Source organism: Solanum tuberosum, unplaced genomic scaffold (genome assembly GCF_000226075.1).
Source record: "Solanum tuberosum cultivar DM 1-3 516 R44 unplaced genomic scaffold, SolTub_3.0 scf00072, whole genome shotgun sequence".
Classification (NCBI taxonomy): Eukaryota; Viridiplantae; Streptophyta; class Magnoliopsida; order Solanales; family Solanaceae; genus Solanum; species Solanum tuberosum.
In genome coordinates, this window is record NW_006238999.1 from 1,184,142 (window position 1) to 1,196,709 (window position 12,568).

The window sequence follows — 12,568 nt, forward strand, 5'->3', positions numbered from 1 at the left end:
TGGCTTTTCATTTCTCCAACCGATACATTATAATTAATAAAATCAATGTAGTAACTTATAGACAATGAATTAATATGATTGTTAAAAAAAATTAATGAAACCTCATAAATAGGATAGGTTATAGTTAATTTTTAAACTAAAAAATAAGAAGAAAAATGAGAAAATGTCAAAAAAAGATTTTTAAAAGAAAGATAAATAACAATGGTGACCTTAGAGAGGTGTCATATCACCTTGTCTACATTTGGCTTTATATTATATATAGATTCTTCATTTTCCCCCTTTTCTTTCTCTTTGGTTTGTTCTCTGTTACTTTTCTGCATTTTAGTTTACTATAACTATAAATTTCTTTCACTTTATTTTTTATTTTATCCTATCTCAACCATAACTTAACTCTTCAAAAATAAATTTGAGATGTCTTAAGAATTTTTTTAATAAGAATAAAGCTTGAAATTACGTTAGATAAAGCGGAAATAATTTTAAAATTTTCAAGTAGTGTAAAGATGCTTGTTTAACTATTTGGTATATACAACTTTCTATTAGGATTTCATTAGTTATGGTATCAATTTTTTTTTTAAAAATAGATTATTTAGTAACAAGTAGTGCACTTCACATTATTGCTACTTTAAAAGTACGATCTTTGTTGCTTTTTGTATAATTATTCTACAATTTATTTGATTTAGAGTTATTGATTAAAAAAAATATACCTAAAGTATCTCAATTTTTCGAGTTGCAAAACTTCAATTATCAAGCGTGTGAATTTTCTACCAGGACTATTACCAACTATTTGTCAACACACTTCAACTATCAGGTTTGTCAATTTCCTACCTGAAATATCACCATCTTTCTAGTAGGACAATTGATATTTGAGGTTTTCCAGTAGAACAATTGATATTTGAGATGTGTTCTTTTTAATGATGAATAGTTGTTGATAGTTCATGTAGTAAAATTAAGAAAAGAAAGAGAAAGGTGTTCTATTTCTTCAAATTCTTCAACAAGTTCCAATGATATGTTAATTTCCAATATGGATACACATATTCAATTGTTAGGATTAGTCGAAACTTATGTATAGTCACCACATGTACTTTGAGGTGTTCCACTGAAGAAGTTCAACCTTTTCATACTCAAAAGACGTATATATAGCCACCACATGTATTTTGAGGCGTGGAAGATCCTTTTAGATGGATGAAAATGCTCGCGTATGATGGTGTACTTATTTTTTTTCTAAAATCATGTTTGTATAATTATAACAAAAGTGATGTTATGTGAATATCATTCCTATAGTTTGGTGATGTTTGCCCCTTTAATTAAGAACAATTTTCACACATAACAAACATAAAAATCATATTTGTATGCTATAGCTATAGTTTGCATAATTGTGTTCCATAGTAACTTCGCGTATCTTTGTGTAATTATAAAAAAAGTGATGTTATGTGAATATCATTCCTATAGTTTGGTGATGCTTGCCCCTTTTAATTAAGAGCAACTTTCACATATAGCAAACATAAAAATCATATTTGTATGTTATAACTATAGTTTGCATAATTGTGCTTCATAACAAACATCGTGTATGTTTGCTATGGCTATTAATATGTATATTTCGCTATACATATACAAAAGAATTAATTATATAATCTGTTTCAGTATACATATACAAAAGAATCATTGTATAATATGTGTTTGTATAAAGCGAAAAAGAGAGAAAGACAAAAGAAAACTGGGCAGAGGAAGATCTGTATTTGTATAATCATAAGTGTATAGGAATAAAGTGAGAGAGGCGAGTGAGCGAGCGAGATCTGGGAGAAGGGAGAGAAGGGAACGAAAATATATGTATATATACAATTTTCTCTCGATTTATACAAACACAAACGCATTTTATACATTTGTGTTTGTATAAAGTGAGAGAGGCGAGTGAGACTGGTGAGCGAGATCTAAGAGAGTGGAGAGCAAGATCTGGGAGGAGGGGAGAGAGGGAACGAAAGATTATGTATATATACAATTTTCTCTCGATTTATACAAACACAAACGCATTTTATACATTTGTGTTTGTATAAAGTGAGAGAGGCGAGGAAAGACTGCCCAACGAGAAACAAGAGTGGCAAGCGAGAAATTCAGGGAGAGAGGCAAAATGGCAACAGTTTGCTACGGGTTACAATTAAATCAAAATGTGGTTATAATATTTAATTTGAATTAATAGTTTGTTATTTTATACAATTTTCCCTTTAATTAATGCGAGCTAACTTATACATGTATAAAAAAAGACTAGCTCATGTTGGACATGCTGGGCCCGTGCATAGCACGGGCTTACCTTGCTAACCTATATAGAAATGGGACTTTTGAGTACGAACAAAGCAATGGATTGTTGTACAAATAGTTGTGTAGATTGTACTGCAAGTTATGATCAATTTTATTAGAGAATAAACGCGTTGATTTCAGTTCTCTTTAAGTAACCACGTGTAATTGTAACCATTTATCTTACTTATAACATACTCCCTCTCCCTCTATCTAATAATAGTTGTCCGTTATTGACTTGGCACACCTCTTAAGAAACAATAAATAATAGAGGTAATATTACTATATTATCCTTTGACTTTATTAAATTTAATGTTTTGAAAATGTGTTGGATGATAAATAGTATTTAATTACAAGGGTAAAATAGACATAAAAGATAAGTTATCTCTAGATTTTTTAATCCTACTACTGAACCCGAAAATTGTGTAGATTGCTTTGCTTGGGATTCCCTAGGTAACCAAACCAATCCCTGTCATTTCACACGAAAAATGGTATGTTTTGAGCGTTTGAAGTGGACGAACAATCAACGTATGTAATCGAGTTTCATGCCATCATGTTTTTCTTTTTCTAGCTCCTCGCGGATTCTTTGTATTCTCTTCCGAACAACGGATTTCCTCTTTCTATTAAGAAAATCTATAGAATAAGTCCCTCGATGAGGAAAGAAGAGGCTTTTGATCGAGATGGGTAGAAAAAGCACTGCAATGTATGCAGACATTACAGCTAACTCGTGGAGGTAGAGAAACTGTTTTCGAAAGACCCCAGCTCGAGTGCAACAAATCCAAATACAAAGGAGAAGGAAACATTGCACCAGAAAGTCAAATCAATAAAAGGCAAAGACCACACTAATTGAACTAGGCCGTTTAGTTGGAAACAAGTTATCTCGGGATAATTAATCCTGAAATAAGTTATTTCATCAATTATATAGGTTAACTTATATCATCAATATGTTAATAATGGTGAAATAAATAATCCAGAATAATCTAATACCTTCAACCAAATGTGGATAAAATAATATAATGTGCACCTTACTTATTTCAGCTCAAGAGCGGCTCAACCTAAAAATAAGGGCCTCCAAAACAACCAAAAAAACCTAAATTCAGTTACGAAAACATACCAAAGATGCACACAAAAGAAACAAATTCCAATAAGAGGCAAGATTAAACGAAGAACCAAAAGCAGATGAAGGAGATACATACATAAAAGAGATGATCATATCTGATGAAACCCTAAGTATAAAACAATTAGGTTACTTCTTCCTCCGTTCCTTTTTAGTTGCTATGTATACTATAAATGCTTGACAACATTAATTAATATTTTTTTTAATAATTTGCTGCTAATCTCTTATTAATTATGATGCACATATTTTAAAATTTTATTAATGATGTAATTATAATTAAAAATCATAAACAATTAAATTTACAGTTACTTTTTATTTCTTAATTTCTCAAATTCACTTCAATTTGAATCAACCATGTTTTAATATTGACTTTGTAAGATTGTCTTCAATTCTTTGAGATGTTTTATTAAACATTTCAAGCTCAAACTAATTAGATTATCAACTATTGTCTTAACTTTAAATGTCTTCTAAAGGTAACAATCATTATAATATTGTTTTAAATTTAAAAGTATTATGGAATATTATAAGTAAAAAAATTATACTCTAATTGACATATTCAATGAAGTGAGGTCTTAATTTATTTTAAACACTTTTAGAATAATCTTGATAGTTTATACAATAATTGATGCCACTGAAAAAGTTTTCAAAAGTATAATCAGTAAAAGAGATTTAAACATTTGTGTTGTTATGTAACGTACAATAATTTATATATGCTTATTATTTCTTACAAAATATTAAAAGAAATGTTATACTGTCAATTAGAAAAAGAAAAATTAATTATTAAATTATAATTAATTACAATATTTTTTAGAATTTATGAGAATAATATATATATATATATATATGACTGTACGATTACAAAGAACATAATTAATATGCCCAACCAAAACATGGGTAGCAAGTTGAAAGAATAGCTGATAATTTGCTCCTGGTTTCAAGAGGACTCACTCAATGACTATGCAAAACATTCATCACTTGAAAATACAATTTGTTGGACCCGTGTTGACACGGGCCAAACCCATTTAGTACTTCCAGAGAAGTAAGGTTGATTTGTAACAATAATGACTAGATTTTTTATTAATGTATGCTCATTGTAGAATCTTATAATCTTAAATATATCAATAAAGAAAGATATAATGTTTGCCTTTCTTTTTATTAACGGTCACGGTTCTCAGAGTCCAGTCTTGCTCTTTTGGTAACTCGAACTCATAACTTTAGGATTGGAGGTGAGGGTTGCTTACCGTTCGAGCAACTCTCTTATATCGTGCAAGTAAGTCATTCATGTACTATCTTATTTTGCTCTTTTGGTAACTTGAACTCACAGCTTTAGAGTTGGAGGGTGAGGATTATTTACCGTTCGAGTAACTCTCTTATCGTGCAAGTAAGTTATTCATGTACTATCATGTGTCACTTTTTAGTATTAGTTTTTTCCTAAAGAAAAATCCATTGTTACATCAATATGAAATTTTAACCAAGACATTTCAATAGAAATATTGTATGAATGATTCAATCAAATAGTTAGGGTTAAATATAAAAGTTTCTCTTTTTCATGCTAAATTGTTTTTCTATCTAAATAGTACTCTTATGAAGCAAAGTATAATTTAGAAAGAATAAATTCAAAAATAGTATGCAATATCAAAGATTATAATTAAAAATTAGTGTGCAATATCAAAAAAGTTATGTTGGAGTGATAGTACTTTCATTAAAGATTTTCGATTCAAATTTTAGGAGTGGAATTTTTTTAAATTAATTGATCTCCAAATTAATATGACAACAAACACTAATCAAGTGGTATAACATCAAATTTAAAGTGTAAATTTATTCAAGATTAGTTATACCTTTAACCAAATAGATTTTACCTCAAACTCAATCTCAAAATATTCCACGAATCAAATGATCTTCAACGTAACGTACCAATCTACAAAAATTCAATAACTTTTGATCAGACTCGAAACTAAAAAAAGGGAGTGTGCAAGACCAAAGAAGTCTTTATCCTTGAGTCTTCTATATATTCCCTAATTTCCACCAACAAATCTGGACCGTTCAATTTTCTACCTCTCAATAAAACCACAGATCTCATACTCAAAGCAAACCCTCTCTCTCTCTTTCCTCCATACTCAAACAACGCCAACAAACTCTTCTTCTCGCCGCGCTTTATCATCGGTACGTATTGAATCGATCTTCATTCAACTGATAATTTTGGAAATTTATGATTTTTGATGTGTTCATGATTTTCTGATTGTTAGTTTTTTTTAAGCTGATTTTATTGTTTTTTTAGTTCAATTTTTGAGTAAATTAAGCGATCGAAGATGTAGAGTGCTTGATATGTTGTAATTTTCGTATTTGTAGCTGATTTTTTTATTTTTAGTTCACTTTTTTGAGTAAATTAAGCGATTGAAGATGTTTTTCGAGAGACGTGAAGAAGATTGCTTGATATGGTTTAATTTTCCGAATTTGTAGCTGATTTTGTTGTTTTTTAGTTTAATTTTTGACTAATTGAGCTAAACGAAGATGTTTTTGGAAGGCAACGAAGAAGAGTGCTTGATATAGTTTAAATTCCTGATTGTTAATTTTGTAGCTGATGTTGTGTGTTTTTTTAAGTTTAGTTTTTTGACTAATTAAGCTTGGTGTGGTTTAATGTTCCGATTTTTAATTTTGTAGCTTATATACTGTTGCCTTCTGGTTTCAATTTTTGACTAATTTAGTGATCAAAGATGTTTGGAAGGACACTGAAGAAGACTGCTTGATATGCTATGTTTTTAATTTTCTGATTGTAACTTGTAGCTGATTTTATTGTTTTTTAGTTCAATTAGTTACGATTTAAGCAATCGAAGATGTTTTTGAGAGAAACGAAGAAGGGGGAGTGATATGCTGTGATTTTCCTATATATAATTTTGTAGCTGATTTGCTGTTGTTTGTTAAATTCAATTTTTGACTAATTGAGTCATGGGAAGATGCTTTAGAGGGCACCAAAGAAGAGTGCTTGATATGTTCTTAATTTTCCAATTGTTAATTGTTCAATTTGTAACTGATTTTGGTGTTTTTTTTAGTTCAATTTTGACTAAATTAAGCGATAGAAGATGTTTGGGAGGGCACCGAAGAAGAGCGACAACACGAAGTACTATGAGATCTTAGGTGTCCCTAAGACTGCTGCACCGGAAGATCTCAAGAAAGCTTACCGTAAAGCTGCTATTAAGAACCATCCTGATAAGGGAGGTGATCCTGAAAAGGTACAGCTATTTTTTTCTGTTTTACCTGAACTAATCTAGCATATAAGTAGTGGGTTATGTGCACTAAATTTCTTGAATGCAAATTTGCTGAAAAAATTGAAATGTGTGTACGTCTGTGTATCTATGTGGATGTGTGTGTTCATTTAGAAGTGTAGATCGTGATTAAGTACTGGGTTTGCCTCAGCTGATCAAGCATATAAGCAGTGAGTGTACATTCCAAGTCTCCCAAGCTCAAATTTACTGAGAAATTTAGAATGTGTGAAGAAGTGCAACCATCTTTATAAAATTGTTTTGTGTTTATGGAGTTTGTCTGTAGAGATTATCTCATTTTGCAATCATTTCTTTTTGTATGTGATTTTATACAAATGGTAGGTGATCCTGAAAGGGTACAGCTACTTGGTTATTGTTTTCACCACAGTTGATCCAGCATATAAACAGTGGGTGTACGAGCACTCAATCTCTTGAACGCAAATTTACAGAAAAAATTGAAATATGTATACATATGTGTCTCTGTGTATGTGTGTGTTTTAAGAAGTGCAGTCATCATGTTTAAATACTGGATTTACCTCAGCTGATCAAGCATATAAGCAGTGGGTGTACATGCCCTAAATCTCTCGAACGCGAACTTACATAGAAAAAGTGAAATATGTATATGAGTGTGTATGTGTGTGTTATGTAGTGCATCTGGCGTGTTTAAATACTGGATTTGCCTCGGCATCAATTTTTCATAGATTATCTCAATTGTATTTTGTTTGTGTATCTTTTATACAAATGGGTGTTTTGGAATTCTTTTGGTTTAGTTTAGATCCATCATAGCTTTATCTGTAGGTTTTCTTTGAGCTTAGAAAAGTGATTTCTGGTGGTAAAATTGAATGGAGAATTTAATTCTATCCATTGCCCTAAATAAGCTGACTAACTAGTTTGATATGTTAGCTGGACTGAACCTTAATATCCATCGGGCATGGTTGCTTGATAGTTGCTGTAATTAAGCTGATCTCTTGGAGGAAAAGGTAGATTTTTAGATCTAATTTTGCTGCTTAGCAGAAATAGGAAGCTTTGAATGTGTTGGTGTGAAGCTTCTTTGTTGTGTAATTGAACCCTCAAACCTCCTCAGCTCAACAGGAATTCTGATGTTAGACACACTTCAATTGTCTGTTATTGGGATTGAACGGATACTATGTATGTTCGTAATGGACACCATGTTTCAAATCAAGAGTTTGCTTTAACTTCCCTGAGTATGCACTCTTAGTGTCACATTATTTACTATGGTCGCTGTATTAATAATCTTTCTTAATTGAAGGATAATGATGTCAATTACTGTGGAGTCTTATCAATGAATTAGCTGCAATTTTTTGTTTATTTCAGTTTAAAGAGCTTGCACAAGCTTATGAGGTTCTGAGTGATCCCGAGAAGCGTGAGATATATGATCAGTATGGAGAAGATGCTCTCAAGGAAGGAATGGGCGGTGGAGGTGGTGGACACGACCCATTTGACATTTTCTCATCTTTCTTTGGTGGCAGCCCATTTGGTGGTATGTTTCTATGGCTGTTTGTTTGATGTTGAATTTGTTGATTCCTTTTCATGTTACTTTCAGTCTCTGATATTCCTTTATTTGATGTCCAGGAGGTGGTGGAAGCAGCAGAGGAAGAAGACAAAGAAGAGGAGAGGATGTTGTACACCCTCTCAAAGTTTCTCTGGAGGATCTGTACAATGGAACATCAAAGAAGCTGTCACTATCTCGCAATGTATTGTGCTCGAAGTGCAAGGGGTGAGTTTAGGATGTTATTAGTTACGTTTCGACATCATTTTATCATCTTTCCCTATGAAGTTCTGCTGGGGTTTATACTATATTTTTATTACCAGGAAAGGATCTAAATCAGGTGCTTCAATGAAGTGTTCTGGCTGTCAAGGGTCTGGGATGAAAGTCACTATTAGACAACTTGGCCCATCCATGATCCAGCAGATGCAGCACCCTTGCAACGAGTGTAAGGGTACTGGTGAGATGATCAATGATAAAGATAGGTGTGGGCAGTGTAAAGGTGAGAAGGTTGTGCAGGAGAAGAAGGTGTTGGAAGTTGTTGTCGAGAAGGGTATGCAGAACGGACAGAAGATAACATTCCCGGGCGAAGCTGATGAAGCAGTAAGACATTCAATTTAGCTTTTGAAGTAGATTATGTCATAATGACCATTTTGTATGTTATTATCAACCAAAAAAGGGGACCATTGATTTTTCACATTGTTTATGTTTACTTTTTGTGGCAGCCTGATACCGTCACTGGGGACATAGTTTTTGTCTTGCAACAGAAGGAACATCCCAAGTTTAAGCGAAAGGGAGATGATCTCTTTGTAGAGCACACCTTGAGCTTAACCGAGGCCCTATGTGGTTTCCAGTTCATCTTGACTCACCTAGATAATAGGCAGCTGATCATCAAACCCCAACCCGGAGAAGTTGTCAAGCCTGGTAAGCCCAAAGTATACTTTAATTGCTTTTACATTCTGATATATGCCTAGGACTTCTTGATATATCGTTGTCTCCCTAATACAGCGAGTGTAAGTCTAATTGTTTTCTTCATGCACACACTATGTCTCTCCTGCTGTTCGTTGAAATTTGGTGTCCTTTTTTATCTCTATGGTATCAATTATGCTTTATATGTGAATCTCTGCTCATAGATATCAATCGTGAACTTTGTTTTTGGCCACGACAGATCAATTTAAAGCCATAAATGATGAAGGAATGCCTATGTACCAAAGACCATTTATGAGAGGAAAACTATACATTCACTTTACTGTAGAATTCCCCGACACATTATCCCCCGAGCAATGCAAGAACCTTGAAGCAGTATTGCCACCAAAACCGAAAACACAAATGACTGATATGGAATTGGACGAGTGCGAGGAGACCACCTTACATGATGTTAACATCGAAGAGGAGATGCGGAGGAAGCAGCAACAGGCCCAAGAGGCATATGACGAAGATGATGAAGACATGCATGGAGGTGCACAGAGAGTTCAATGTGCACAACAGTAATTTGGTAACACGGAAGTTGCACTAAAGAATTAACGTCACGATTCAACTCTTGTTTTCACGTATTTGTATGACAAGATAATGACATTGTCTGAAGAAATATTTCCTCTGCCGTAAGATATATTATAGTTTACTAGCTTATAATTTCGAGTTTTGGATTTGCTAACTGATACTGTTAAGCAAATTTTAATGTTACAAACATATTATTGCAATATGCTTTGATTGATATTTTATCGAAGAATTGATATAAAGAGGAAATAAATTGGTGTGCTTTGTCTTGTGAGAAGGTAAGCTCGTTAAAATAAACGTATAATCTACAAGAAATTAGAACTATCAAACATAACTAATTCAATCATTCAACATGCAAAAAAATATCGATATTAAATCAACGGTAGAAGCTTCCAATGACAACAACATATCTAACATAGTTTTATAAGTGAATCAAAAAGAGAAGAATTTGAAGTATTTTTGGTAAAGAGATCATTTTCAATAGACCTTTAACTCAAAAAAACAAGAAAAATATAATATGTGGCGAATTTAAAGTTAATATATTTTGCAACTATATGCTGTCTAAAGCTGGAGGATATGTTTAACAAGGGAAACAATGTTGCCTGCTCTTTTTTATTTTTTTTTATTATAAAGAGGACTTATATATTTGATATGGATTAAGACATAAACTTTGAAAATAACAAACCTCCAAGGAATTTGGTTGTAACTTACACAACCAAGAACTCATGGGCGTAACAAACAACCACAAAAATTAATACTCTCTCCGTCCCATATTAGTTGTCTACTTTTCCCTTTACATTTTGCTTACGAAATCATAAATAAGGACAATTTTACTAATTTACTCCGTAATAAACTTTTTTCAGAATTTTACAAACATTTTTTAAAAAGAACTAGTTGTAAAGGTAAAATGGAAAAATTTAATTAGTTATGTTCTGTTTTGTTAATTGACAAGTAATTTAGGATAACTATTTATAATAAAGTGGACAATTTAGAGTGTACGTAAAATCTACGTACACTCTACCTTTCCCAGGTACCTTTTTCACTATTTCACTAGATATATTATTGTTAGACAACTAATATGAGACGGAGAAGGAGAAGGAGTATGACTTTGTAAGCAATATAAAAGGGGGGTTTAATGACTTTGTGAAGATGCAAGTTTATTAGTAGCAACACAACTAGCAAGTAAAAGTACAAGATAAACCAAATGGACCAAAACCAAACACCATCAACAACAACAACAATGGAACAAAACCAAACACCATCATCAACAACAACAATGAACCAAAACCAAACATCATCAACTAGTACTACATTTTCTTCACTAATGATTGGCTTGAAACCACTAGTGGGATCTCTAGTGATGAGACTCATAACATTTAGCTGCTTGTTGGTGTCATTGATTGTCATTGCTACTAATAGTTTTGATACATTTAACATTTATGGTTTACCAATCAGGGTTGATTCCACTGACATTCATGTTTACCGGTAAAACTACTTTTTCCCTTTACAATATACTTCATCACTTTGTGTGTGTTCGGTACGAACGAAAATATTTTCCAATTTTCTCTTGTTCGGTAAGAAAACAATTTTTTTGAAAATGAGGAAAATGACTTCTCTAGTGGAAGTATGGAAAACATGTTCCACAAGTGACATTTCGACTTGCTTGTGTCCCCACCACCCTCCAACACACCTCATCTTCACCCCAGGTCCCTAGTTTGTTTTAGGGTGAATTACTCTTATAAATGAATGTGTATATATTTTATTGATTTTTCATCCCACATTGGAGCCTGACTAAATTCAGAGTCGTGTATTATAGGACTTGATTAAATGAATGTGTATATACTTTTTTACTTATCCTAATTATTTTTAATTTTTGGATGCAGTTATATGATATCTGCAGATGTTATTGGAATGGCCTACACATTGTTACTAATTGTGTTAATATTTTTCCAAGTGAAATCTGGAAGTCCCATTGATAGTGGTCTTACTTATTTTGAATTCTATGGTGATAAGGTACGTAAATCAATAATGACAAGGTTTTGAAATAATTATCAATTATCTCAGGTTCAAGCTCTGGTAGTGACAATTTTTTAGTAAAGTGTTTTTTCGTTTTAATAGACCTTAATGTGGTTCGAGTTTGAATTAATTGGGGTCTCAATAGGGCTATCAAACACTCGGTGAAAAACTGAAAAAACACACTTTAAGTATCTCAATGTTTCGAGGTGTTTGAATTTCCTACCTAAATTATTATCAATTATTTATCGAAACACACCTCAACTATCTGTTGTTCCCTTTTCCTACTTGAAATATCACCATTGTTTAGGAATAATTGATCATTGAACTGTGTTTTGATAAATAGTCTGTGAAAGTTCAAATAGAAAACTTGCACACCTAATAGTGCAGGTATGAAAATTGTAAAACCGAAAATATTTTAGCTGTGTTTTTTACCGTGCACTTGATATTAAAAAACATTTCTCAACTATCAATTCAAGTACTGAGTAGTTGAGGTGTGTTTTAATACATAAACAGTGATAGTTCAGATAGGAACAGAAAACAACTTATTACTGATAGTTATAATGTGAAACTCGTGAAAAGTGATAATTCAGATATATTATTTTGCAGATAATTTTATTCCTATTGGCTACTGGTGCTGCTGCTGGATTAGGATTGACAGTGGAATATAACAGAATTAAGGACAATGATGAGACTACCCAAAATATACAAAATTTTATCAACATAGCAAATGCCTCTGCTAGTGTGCTTCTTCTTGGATCTATTTCCTCTGCTATTTCCTCTATCATTTCTTCTCTCAATCTTCCAAAGAGATCTTCATCATAAGTCGCACTATTGTTCAGACTCTTCAAAAATATTATCGTATTCGTGTTGAATATTTCAAAA

The 12,568-nt window shown here is 32.3% G+C and overlaps 2 protein-coding genes across 3 annotated transcripts; both read left to right on the forward strand.

Moving 5' to 3' along the window:
- The first annotated feature begins 5,458 nt into the window (after positions 1 to 5,458).
- On the forward strand, positions 5,459 to 9,892 carry LOC102577512 (DnaJ-like protein). Of its 2 annotated transcripts, NM_001288130.1 has the most exon segments (11): positions 5,544 to 5,569; positions 6,457 to 6,636; positions 8,002 to 8,167; positions 8,260 to 8,404; positions 8,500 to 8,776; positions 8,899 to 8,996; positions 8,999 to 9,002; positions 9,005 to 9,016; positions 9,019 to 9,097; positions 9,342 to 9,644; positions 9,647 to 9,827. In NM_001288130.1, coding segments are annotated over 10 exon segments (1,323 nt in total). In that variant the 5' UTR covers positions 5,544 to 5,569; positions 6,457 to 6,486; the 3' UTR covers positions 9,736 to 9,827.
- Positions 9,893 to 10,910: 1,018 nt separating this feature from the next.
- LOC107060306 (CASP-like protein PIMP1) lies at positions 10,911 to 12,508 on the forward strand. The gene is made up of 3 exons (XM_015308033.1): positions 10,911 to 11,155; positions 11,554 to 11,683; positions 12,293 to 12,508. Exons 1-3 carry the CDS (start codon positions 10,911 to 10,913, stop codon positions 12,506 to 12,508), a joined length of 591 nt encoding a protein of 196 aa, XP_015163519.1.
- The last annotated feature ends 60 nt before the right edge of the window (positions 12,509 to 12,568 follow it).

Bases quoted from the DNA above. Each gene is read 5' to 3' on its own strand.
- LOC102577512 (XM_006345819.2), top strand. From the start codon at position 6,487: ATGTTTGGGAGGGCACCGAAGAAGAGCGACAACACGAAGTACTATGAG. The intron at 6,637-8,001 runs GTACAGCTATTT...TGTTTATTTCAG, and splicing joins AGGGAGGTGATCCTGAAAAG to TTTAAAGAGCTTGCACAAGC. The intron at 9,098-9,341 runs GTAAGCCCAAAG...TGGCCACGACAG, and splicing joins CGGAGAAGTTGTCAAGCCTG to ATCAATTTAAAGCCATAAAT.
- LOC107060306 (XM_015308033.1), top strand. From the start codon at position 10,911: ATGGAACAAAACCAAACACCATCATCAACAACAACAATGAACCAAAAC. The intron at 11,156-11,553 runs GTAAAACTACTT...TTTTGGATGCAG, and splicing joins ACTGACATTCATGTTTACCG to TTATATGATATCTGCAGATG. The intron at 11,684-12,292 runs GTACGTAAATCA...ATTATTTTGCAG, and splicing joins TTGAATTCTATGGTGATAAG to ATAATTTTATTCCTATTGGC.